Source organism: Haliotis rufescens, unplaced genomic scaffold (assembly GCF_023055435.1).
Source record: "Haliotis rufescens isolate VD_foot unplaced genomic scaffold, xgHalRufe1.0.p SCAF_7, whole genome shotgun sequence".
In the NCBI taxonomy this organism is placed as follows: domain Eukaryota; kingdom Metazoa; phylum Mollusca; class Gastropoda; order Lepetellida; family Haliotidae; genus Haliotis; species Haliotis rufescens.
The window spans coordinates 15863003-15875105 of record NW_025964361.1 but is presented as its reverse complement, the minus strand read 5'-3'; the positions used below and the strand labels follow the sequence as shown (position 1 = coordinate 15875105).

The 12103-nt window shown below is 44.0% G+C and overlaps 1 protein-coding gene across 1 annotated transcript in view; it reads left to right on the top strand.

Moving 5' to 3' along the window:
* LOC124115018 overlaps nt 1–12103 on the top strand; it is a 40868-nt gene that overhangs the window by 10429 nt on the left and 18336 nt on the right. Inside the window, exons 5-9 of the mRNA XM_046475803.2 lie at nt 332–408; nt 786–893; nt 1753–4913; nt 10620–10799; nt 11082–11317. Of these exons, the coding sequence (XP_046331759.2) occupies nt 332–408; nt 786–893; nt 1753–4913; nt 10620–10799; nt 11082–11317 (3762 nt within the window). The remainder of the gene's footprint in view (nt 1–331; nt 409–785; nt 894–1752; nt 4914–10619; nt 10800–11081; nt 11318–12103) is intronic.

Here is a 12103-nt window from a genome sequence, read left to right as displayed (position 1 = left end):
TGAACTTTAGGCCACTTATTTAAAGTCTGTCTGTCTGTCTTAGTGACATGGGACCATATATAATATTTAAAACACTGAGTGCACAAACACCCCAGTCATCTCCGCTTTAACCTCAGGTCATATATTATGTTGTGCTACAGATGGTGCTTCTTGACTGTTTCTCCTCCATAGCTGTACTTCCAAGTGAATGATGGAAAGTTGTTATTGTGCACTCATGTGCATGTAAATAGCCATGTTGAAATATTTTTTATATTCATTATTAGGCCTTTATTGTTCAAATGAAATAAATATATGTGTATAGATCACCTTAGTTATAACTCTATTCTTGCAGGCAGTGGCAAGAGGATATGATGTAGAAGTGCTAGAACCCAGTACACCGTGGAAGTTTCACCCTAAAGTTCTAGCCAAGTGAGTCATGTCTCCATTTTTCATGTTCTTGTGTCCCCCGTGTTCTGTAAGTTTGATTCTAGGGCAGTTGACCCCTGGAAAACCTGTTTTAAGGTGTGTTACAAATGGGGGGATCTTGTTTGCCCCCTAGGACAATTGCACCCTGGAAACTGAGAATTACCTCACAACTGTAATCTTGATCAAGTTTCTGGATTCATCAATCCCTGAGTAACTAAAGGGTAACATCATCTGACATCCAGACAATCACAAAGTGTTTCTTGACAGCTGACCTGCTTCAGTGTAGTGAATAGGAAGTCAGTGGGACTCCTATCTGATGAAAGTATAATTAATGCCTTCAACATGAGCATAGAGCTGTTAAAAGTCCCCTGTTTACCTAGGAGGAACAGCCATGGTGTGGGTCGGGATGCCATCAGGAAGATGAACCAGAGATACCAGCACAATGTCACAGCTGCAGGATTGCTGGCCAGGATCTCTCAACACAACAGGTGAGCTGCTTCCCCACCACAGGCCCCAGGCTGCTTACGATGTGCAACCTGGTCATGTGGTGTTATGTCACCTGCTATGTAAGCATGGAGCATTGCTCATTCTATCACACACAGGAGCAAGTGTTATATTTGGGATAATACTTTCTTAGTAATGTGCAGATTCTAGTACTTTTTCAGGTTGAGATTCGAACCCACACTGCCAGAGTGCCAGCTGACTTTGTGTGCTGGCAATAAGGTGCCTCACTCTATCAGTGTGGGTTCAAATCCCGGGTTGGACTCAACCCAAAAATTTATTAGAATCTGTACTCCACGAAGAAAGTGTTATCCCAAATATAAAACATTTGTTACATTTGACCAGACCCATAAACATCCGGGGTAGAATAGGTATTCAGCAACCAATGCTTGCGATGAAAGGCGACTGTGCTTGTCATAAGATACGACAAACGGGATTGGGTAGTCAGGCATGTTGACTTGGTTGATGCATGTCATCATATCCAAATTGCGTGGATTGATGCTCATGATGTCGATCACTGGATTATTTTCTGACCACCGTCATATAGGTGGAATATTGCTGAGTGAGGCATTAAACAACGGACAAACAAACAAAACATTTGACCCTTTTCTAAATGACATTGTGTGTTCATATCAGACACGGGTTTGCCCGACACAGATCGATTAGTGACAGGCAGCTGGGATCTAACTGGAATATTGCTGAAATCATTTACTTGCTCTCCCTAGTATATATTATGATAACTATCAAATATTACATTGACAAGTGTTGAAAGAAGTTGATTCTAAAAGACTCTTTCTCCTTCAAAAGGGTCCTGTCCATTTAGTTTGTCTGCTCATTTCCTTGCAGCATTAAAGAATCTGCAGATGCAAGAGATGGCTCCCCTCTCAAGCCTCAGAAGGAAGGTGTGAAGACCAGTGTTCGACTGGTCCAGTATGATCTTTCGTCAGAGGAAGAACAAGAGGATGTCATGAAGGTGCCACCACAGGGGAAAGCACCAGTGTGTCTAACACCCATGTCAATCAAACAGGGCACCATGCCAGCGACACCAAAAGTGCTCAAGTTGAACTTGAACATAAAGAAGCCACTGACAAACAAGCAGGTCAAAGAGAGTGGAAGTGCACCAGGTTCCCCTAAAAAGAGGAAGAGGAAAAAGAGGAAAGCCAGTTCATCCAAGTCTGAGGTGATGCAGACGATCGAGGAGATTTTTCAGAGCTGTGGTGAGGGTGAGATAGATGAGGGTGAGATCCAGGCACTGCTGTTCATGAGTCCACTGTCGGAAGCAGAGAAACAGGACATCCAAGTCTGGCTCCACGAGAAGCTTGATAACAGGAAAACTATATGTTCTGTTCCCATAAGGGAAGACCCAAATGCCAAGGTTGTTGAGGACATTCAGAATGAGGGTTGTATGATGAATAGCTGTGACAGTCTGGAGAAGGAGTTGAATGACATTGCGCCCACAGAGTTGACAGCTGCTGTGGTTAAGGCTAAAAGTGTTGTCACCACATGCAGAGAGGGTGTTGGTATTGAAAACATGTCAGATCTTAGAAAGCCATCATATGAAGGGGATGATGATGCTGAGGCAAGGATGACGACACTAGATGTTGATGCCAGTGACAACTGTGACAATGAACCTTGGTCACAGAAACACACGAGACCTAAACCGAGGAGATGTCGTCCCAGAAGGAGAAGCCAAAATCTTAGGGAAAATGCTGACCAAAATGATTCCACCCTTGAGAAGGAAAAGGACTACACGACCGAAGCAGAAATATCTGAACAACAAACACAGTTTTCTATATCAATGGAAGGTTTTAAAAGGGATGAAAAAGAGGTAGATGAAACTGAAACAGTGGATGTCCTAGCTGTTTGGGGAGTACCAACACCAGATGGAGAACAATTCAACTCGAGCAACACTGGTGGAAGAAGCAAAGGAGAAACAACTGCAGATGCATCTAAAGTTGAAATCTTTGAAGGAGTAAGAGCTGTTAACCAGGAAGTGATCACTGAGGTTGATGAAATGACGTCAAGAGGTTTTGTAAGAGAAGATGTTGAGGCAATAGCAGAGGTCAAAAAGAAAGTGTCAGTATCTGGTAGTGATGGACAAAAGACAGGTGATGGAAATGAAGCTGTTCCTGCTGAAGTGACTGACATTGAACACACAAAATGTATTGGCCAATGTTTTGAGCCAAGCGAGAAGGTTGGAGATACATCTGAGGATTCTGAGGAAGCTTTTGAATCTTTTGATTCAGATGAATTTGAGGTCATATGTGGGGAAACTGGCACAAATAGAAAATTAGCATGTGACCAACGAGATGAAAAAGGTATCAACAAGGAAGAGAAACATGATGATTCCTTCCTCAGCTTGTCCGTGAGTTCCAGAGAAGAAGATGATGGACTTAGAGCTGTGGATACATCTGTGGATACATCTGTGGCGGATGATGAAATGGAAGTTGGGCAAGAGGACCACCAGCCTCTTGTCCATGTAGTATGTCAACAAAACGACATCCAGGACTCTTGGTGTCATCGACAAGAAACTAAAGATGAAAATGAGACTTCAAATGAAACTGGAGCTTTTTATCCATGTGAACCAAATGAAGATTCACTAATTGTCAAACTAGAAGACACTAGTACTGTTGCCAAGGTAGATATCGCATGTGCGAGTAGCGAAGTATCCAGGCTTAAGACTTGTAATGAAAAAGGCAATTTTGGAAATAATAATAGTGATGAGAATGATGACCCTGATAAACAGCTGTGTGAAACCATCACAGGTCATTGTAACTCAACTAATATTGACATGGCTCCAATGTTAAAAGGAAATAACACAATAACTATTCTCGGTGCAGATCTCAAAAAGTCTCATGAAGATTCCCTTATCCACAAAACACCTATCGCAAAGAAATCAAAAACTGTACGGAAGAAACAAGAAAATGTGGTTTTTCAATTTTTAGATGATGATTCGAAACAGAAATTTCAGACTGAAAGTTGGAGTTCCTTTGGACTCACTACACCGGCACAACCCTCTGCTTCAAGGGTCAGTGACATGCAGAAATCAGAACCTAAGGGTAGAAAAGTTGCATGCAGATCCCATTATTCATTTACAAGTTCAAAGGACTTTGCATTCATGACAGATATTAACTGCAACAAACCATTACACCAGATTAAAGATTCAAAACTATATACTGTCTTATTGGGAAAATCAAGAGACATCAATTTTGAAAAGACTCAGAGAATGAAAACAAAATCACACAGTTCGAGAGAAGAAAGAAAACATGATAGTCTAACTTTGGACAAAGGCTGTATGACTGATGAGAAGGATCTGCAAGTCCCGGCTGATGTCGAGTTCCTTGTGAAAGCATTCCCTGGTGCTGAGGAGAATCATCTGCGTGATGCCCTGGATATATGTCAGGGCAATGTTGAGTGGACAGTAAATCTGCTCCTGGACTGGGGAGAATCAGTGCCATTTTCATCAGTTGACAAAGAGGAAATCTCCACTCAAATGAAGCAGAAGACCCCTGACAAGACCATAAAGCTTGCTAAACAGGCACTTGGCACAAAAAGTCCCCTGTCACTTTTTGATTTGTGTCAGAAGGCCATTGAGGCAAACAGTTTGGCCAGCAACGATGAGCTGCAAGACAAAGTCATTAAGACAGGGTACCAGCGCCTTCAGAGGATGGAGAGTCACAGCATGATGCGTGTGAGGAGCTTCAGTCAGAGTGAGTCAAGCTTGGCAAATGACAGTCTGCTGAGTGATATTATACAGGATAGCAGCTCTGTGTTATCTGATGTCTACATCAGCCCAGATAAGCTCAGGAGTCCCACGGAGAGACAACTCCCATCTCCAGTTCAGGACATTGGTGCCAGTACCGAGGGGGACTGGGGAGTTGAGGAGGACTGGTCGGAGGAAGACAGGTGTGTGCTGGAGGGTGATGCCCATGTGACACTCCCAGTGCCAGAGGAGCTGGTTAGAGATTTGGAGGAGCTGTTTGGGCCTGTGCAGTCAAGCCTAACTGGTATGTTAACTACATACTGTATTCAACACTTTAGTTGTTGTCAGTACTCAGCTGTTTTGGTCTCTTTTTGTGGTAATTCAATATTTGATCATTTAAATCCTGTTACAATTGTCAGACTTGTACCTAGGGATGTACAAAGCCAAAAGTACAACCAGGTCATGTTTAAGAGGTGGAATATATAGAATAAAACTTATGGTCTATTGGTCTAATTAGGAGATAAACATACTGTGTTTTCAATGTAGAGCTAGGTTACCTGTAGATTTAACCATGCTAAATTGAATTAGGAACTGAAAAACTGTTTATCTTTGGTGATAGCAAATATATTGAGTGAAGTGTCCAGTGTTTTGAGTGGGTTGTCAATCTGAATGACGGATTCACAGACGACAGCCTATTAACAAAAATATGGCGCTGTGGATACTCTCATGCAGTTTGTTTACACTGTAATACTTCACTTGAACATATGACAGGCATTGAAAGCATATGAACATGGCAACCTTGTAAGCTAGCATGAGATGCGCACCCCTAAAGAAAACTAAGCAAGCCTAGCAAAGCTTTCTTTCTACACCGTACGTCACTCATTGTGACGCAAGAGATATGGTGTCAGTCGTATATAGATAGAAAAGCACTAAATTCCAAGCTCACTGTTCTCCCAAACTTAAATACATTCTCTTCAAAGATTTCTGTTGTGTTTTCTGCAAGCAATGTGTTGCCACACATCCTTTGAATATTGTAGTAACCACAACTTTGCATTTTGTAACTTATTATTATAATATATATTTATTTAAATATGCCTACCAACAATGACGGTAAAATGACGGTATTGTGATTTGACCAGAATCTAATATTTTTTTGTTATCCTTCATAACTCCTTAGTGCATTTACTGCTTACCTTCCGAAAATACAGGACAGCGCCTAGAGATGGGCGTGGGTGAAGAAAAAGATTGTTTCACTCTCAGATCCTACTTTTTGTATGGACCATCGCCGCTGACATGTGACCTTGATGGAATATCACCTATGACGTTACTGCCTGTCGCATAGCAGCTAGGACATGTCTCAGCTGGGCTCCTGAACTTTTGCAGGATTTTTAGGCAGTTAGCTTCGGCTACCTCACCAAATTAGACCTGCGATGGGTGATGTGTTCCTTTCATATTACTCCCTCAATGTTTTGTGTGTTAATATGTGGGTGATTTTCATGTAAAAAGACTCGCTTCAGCCATTTTGAATTTGTGTTGCATTTTTTTACCTTCCAAGGTTGTCAAATTGTTTGCAATTCATAGCTAGGTATTTTTAGCACGCTTATGTTTATTGAAATTACCTGTAGCTTTGGTGTAACATAGGGTGTATCTTTTCATATTATACACTTTCATAATCACAACTCTCTATTTGCGTAACACATGCTTGCAGGGCATACAGATTGTCATGGTAAAAAAATCTTCCAAAGATCCCCCATCCATGTTGTTTGGATCGCCCTCAAGATTGCAAGTTCAAATGTTATTTTTGTTCACCACTCTCTCCATCGAGTTTTGCTATATATAGACAGGTCACTCACAACCGTATTTCGCAGCAGTCCCGTTGTGTTGCGAGGAAGATGTCTCAGTCGCAGGATGCCACCGACTTACAATCTTCCGTTCTTACCTCCAAACCTTTTTCTTCTGGAGGAGCTATGTTCTCCATGACAGTGACTGCCGACATTCACTCTCCTTCAGTTTCTACAATATCGGGCTTTACTGTTACTGTCACACCTTCTTCAAATTTTCAGGCGTCCATGGCTTCCACTGTGACGGTTCCAGCGCCGGCGCGTGCGTCTTACAATGCTTCTACTAGTGTAGCCATGATCCAGTCATCACCTTTCGGCGTAGCTTCACAAAGAATTGCGCTAAGCACAGCGCCTTCCTACCCCCCAGGCGTGGCAATGATTACATCAGCCTCAGGGCTTCCAGTGTACCCCATTATGTCAGTGATGCATGACTAGCTTAGCGCTGTAGGGTCTGCCTACCTGGCAGCACACCAGATGTACGCACAACCGTCTGCACCATACCAGAACAACAATTGGATGCAAAATTTTATGCAATCCATGTGGCAGCAGTCTATGGTAAAATTGTACCCAGCGCCTTCGCCTATGTACCAGACTCCAGTGTTAGCAACAACACTTACGCAGCAGACAACTCATGCATCAGCGTCTACACCAACGTCTAACTTTTACCAGACACAACGCAAAAGCCTTCGGCTCCAAAACCACAGCTCATTTGTGGACATCGTCGCGCAGGTCTGTTTGAAGGCTACTGTTAAAGAAAAGGTTTCTCATTGTAGCATAAGTCGTTCGCTAGTGTGCCATTGGGATTTCACCAAACGGTTACTATCACAATTGGGATGGACAATCAACAAGGTGAATTTAGAGTTGACTCCCACCTACCGGCTCCAGTTCATAGGAGGCCTATTCCAGACAGACCAGGACCTCTTATCAGTACCAAGGGACAGATGGCTAAAGATCCTACGCCACCTGGCTCCTACTCTGCATCAACCACGCACCTCACCAATTTCAAGTGTTACTGGGGTTACTAACTTCATCGCAAGATTCACAAATTCCTGAATCCTTACATCAGGCGACAGGATCCAATCAAAGCCATCACTCTACCAGCCCACTTTAGGCCCTTCTTCAACTGGTGGACAATAGAGTCAAACCTCTAAGGAGGAGTCTCCTTACCTGGGATAACCCCGAAACTACATCTGTTTGTAGATGCCTCCCTTTAGGGGTGGAGTGCTCACTTATAGAACCAGACAGCCCCAGGGCTGTGGTCCAGTGCACAACAAACTTGGCACATAAACAGTCTGGAGTTGGAAGCGCTCATTCTGGCCATTTCACATCGGCAGAAACTGCTACAGTCCGCCCAACTCGCAATATCCACTGACAACAGCACGGTGGTGTGGTGCCTGCGCAATCAGGGGACAACACACTCCCACTTCCTTCTTCATCAGACATTCAAGTTCTTCCATCTAGTGGATCGTCTGAAACTACAATTCATAGTTCATACTGGCCAACACTTCAACTGGTACTTCAATGCTTCAGGCAACCAAACATTGACCTGTTTGTGACTTACCAGAACCACTAACTTACCCTATTATTGGATCCGCAGGCTTGGGCGGTGGACGCATTCAGCATCCCCTGGGAAGGGCTAAAAGCGTACAGTTTTCCGCCACCTGTTCTACATCCCATGATGATACAAAAGATCAAAGAGACAAGGAACCTTGCACTGACTTTGGTGGCTGGAAAGGGTGTGATTCGTCGACATCAGAAATCTTGCAGAAATGATCCTCCTCTCCTCCCAGAGTGGCCCAACCTACTCATCCACTCTCACAGCAAATGGCTTCACCCAACACAATGCAGATTTCATCTGCACACTTGGTTCGTCTTAAAAAGGCGTCAAGTGCTAAGGGCTATCTGCTGTTGCATTTGCGCATCGTCCCTCTACCAGGGGTTTACAAGGTGACAAGTCTGGATCATTTGAAACCTTTTGCAAGGCAAAAAATCAGTGCCACTAGAAGTCTTAGCCGAATACCGCCTACACTTGCACACTTGCACTTGCCATGTGCACGCACTACAAGTTTTCATCCACCTCTCCCAAACTAGGTGTGGCTCACAGAAACGGTTATTCAATCCGGTTTCCTGTTCATCCATGACCGAAGTTAGTAGCAACATCATATCTCTATGGTTACCAGCAGTCATCCTACAGCCTTACAGGATCACCATACTTGATCCTCCAAGAGCGAATAATCCTCATGAGATCAGAGCAATAGCCTCTAACGTGGCTCTTCACAGTAACTGTTCTATCAGAGCAATCATGGAAGGATGTTTTTGGAGGTCCAACACAGTTTTCGCAAGACATAATCTTCGCAATGTGCCTCTTGGAGACGTCGAAGACCCTCAGTCGGGTAGCCTGGTGGTTAAAGCGTTCACTCGTCACGCTGAAAACCCGGGTTCGATTCCCGACATGGGTACAATTTATGAAGCCCATTTGTGGTGTCCCCCGCCGTGATATTGCTGGAATATTGCTAAAAGCGGCGTAAAACCATACTCACTCACTCACTCTCTGGTAGTAGCCCACCAAGTAACCAACGCCTGACCCAAATCATCCTATCTGGAGCCAGTTTCCCTGCTGCAGTATTGTGTAAGACATGCCCATTAAAGGAATTGCTTCAAGCTTTTATCAGCTTTGGCTTGGTAACACATTTGGTAAAGATTTAAGCTTTCGATATCATCCGTTATTACCATGTGTATCATGTCTTTTGTTCTATCTGTAAATAATATTGAACTTACTTTACCATTACAGTGTTTTGTGCTTTTTGCACCTTGTCAATTGACAAACATGTGTCTCCTTTGGGATTAGAGTTGTTGAGGATTTTTCTTGGACATATGAAGGTATACCCTCTTCCATACCGTCTGATAAAGATGCATTAAAGGGCAAGTTCACACGGAAATGAACCAATTTTTCTTGTACTTTTTCCACATTAAAAGTGTTAACATAGAAGTGTCATAGACAAAAATATAAAAACATCATATTTAATTAACATATTTTTTGCATTAAAACGATTTATATTTTTCACATTTACCAAGTGTTCTATTTCCATAACAAAAACACCATGGCTTATGCCCCTTGCAATATGACGTCATTGGTGCCAATTGATAAACATTATGACGTCATCATGCTTTGTTAGAGCCGCTTCACGTGGTGTAGGTACAGTTTTGTGATTCTAGCGTCTCAGATGCAAGCCAGAATTGTGTTATGCTGAGTCACCACTGCGCCGGAGTGTGTCGTAGACCATGTTGTTTTACCGCAAACTGGTCCTTGATATCTTTTGCGTTGAGAATAGACAGGGACCCAGTTGAATTGGCACCAATTACGTCATAATCTAAGGGGGATAACTCAGGCCTATTTCGCTCGTAAAACGAAGGCCTCATAACGACATATCATATAACACTATTGTGAGCTTCCTACTTTCACTGTGAAAAAAAATGAGTTTATATTTTCAAACACAGATACTAACTAATTCTAAAATTGCGTTTTGTTTAGAAAAAGAAAGAAAGTGATTTTTGCGTGTACACTTCCCCTTTAAGGAGTAATACAGGATAAGTAAAAAAATTAGTAAAATCTAAAATAAAATTTACATTCATACACTTATCCTGCATTACTGCATCTAAGGACCCACCTGTCACAGACTCCCCCCCCCCCCACACACACACACACACACACCCCCCAGGAGCCCAGCTGAGACATGTCCTAGCTGCTATGCGACAGGCAGTAATGTAATAGGTGATATTCCATCAAGGTCACATGTCAGCGGCGATGGTCCATACTAAAAGTAGGATCTGAGAGTGAAACAATTTTTCTCTTCACCCAAGACCATCGCAAGGCGCTATCCTTTATTGTCGTAAGGTAAGCAGTAAATGCATTTAGGAGTAATGCAGGATAAGTATACAAATGTAAATTCTTTTTAGATTTTACTAAATTTCCAATTTCCTGATAGAATTGAATATTATCAGGTCAAACTGTGTGAAAGAAGGATTATTTGAACATGTTGAAATTTGTCTATGATCTTAAATTCCAAATGTTTGATTGTATATAAATACATATCTTTGGGTGTGTGACCATTATGTCAGGCACTTGCATGGGTCTGTGGGAGTAATGTGAGTTTGCTGTTATTTTACAGGGTGCGAGTCGTTTGAGGTAACCCTGGACATGAGGACAGCCAAGCGTTTGTTTGAAAACCTGCAGAGGAGGCCAGCATCCCGAGGAGCCCATATCAGACAGCAAAGTGAAGAATTTAGAAAACAAGATGAGTTGAGGAGGCAGAGTGAAGAGAAGTCACGAGAGAAACAGCTTCGTGAGGGTCAGTGTGTGAAAGCTTCATCCTTTAACATGTGTGATTATGATTGGTCATGAATGCTTGTTCTACAATAACTTTGAAGAATACTTGTTTCTGATTTGTCTGATCACAATAACCTCCGTAAGTTGCATTAAAGATAAGGTATCTGTGTGTATTTAACAGTGTGAAGTTAGTGAATAACCTGTACCTTACATTGCCATCTGAAACAAGGCAAGGTGAGAAACAAGACAGAGTTGTCTTGCATAATTAAGACCAGTTACTGATTGATGAGTGTTTGTGAATCAGATGAAGCCCTCGCCCGGAAACTACAACAGGAAGAAAACCATGGCCCACACCAGGGGAAGGAGACTCCCAGTTCTATTCTAAGAAACGTGAAGTCAGCACAATTATTTGAGCCCCCGGGCTTCCGGCAGCAGGGGAGTGGCACTCACGTAATCAGCAGGAGGCGGACGGCACCCACGTACAACCTGATGGACATCATGAAAGAGGAGGAAGCCAACCAGCAGAGGAGGGAAGAGCAGGTGAGACTAGGAGGGGCAACAGGTGAGACTAGGAGGGGCAACAGGTGAGACTAGGAGGGGCAACAGGTGAGACTAGGAGGGGCAACAGGTGAGACTGGGAGGGGCAACAGGTGAGACTAGGCGGGGCAACAGGTGAGACCGGGAGGGACAACAGGTGAGACTGGGAGGGGCAACAGGTGAGACTGGGAGGGGCAACAGGTGAGACTAGGAGGGGCAACAGGTGAGACTGGGAGGGGCAGCAGGTGAGACTGGGAGGGGCAACAGGTGAGACTGGGAGGGACAACAGGTGAGACTAGGAGGGACAACAGGTGAGACTAGGAGGGGCAACAGGTGAGACTAGGTGGGGCAACAGGTGAGACTGGGAGGGACAACAAATGAGACTAGGCGGGGCAACAGGTGAGACTGTAGGAGGGGCAACAGGTGAGACTAGGAGGGGCAACAGAGGAGACTGTAGGCGGGGCAACAGGTGAGACTTGGCGGGGCAACAGAGGAGACTGTAGGCGGGGCAACAGGTGAGACTAGGCGGGGCAACAGGTGAGACTAGGAGGGGCAACAGGTGAGACTGGGAGGGGCAACAGGTGAGACTGTAGGAGGGGCAACAGGTGAGACTAGGCGGGGCAACAGAGGAGACTGTAGGAGGGGCAACAGGTGAGACTAGGCGGGGCAACAGGTGAGACTAGGAGGGGCAACAGGTGAGACTGGGAGGGGCAACAGGTGAGACTGTAGGAGGGGCAACAGGTGAGACTGTAGGAGGGTCAACAGAGGAGACTGTAGGAGGGGCAACAG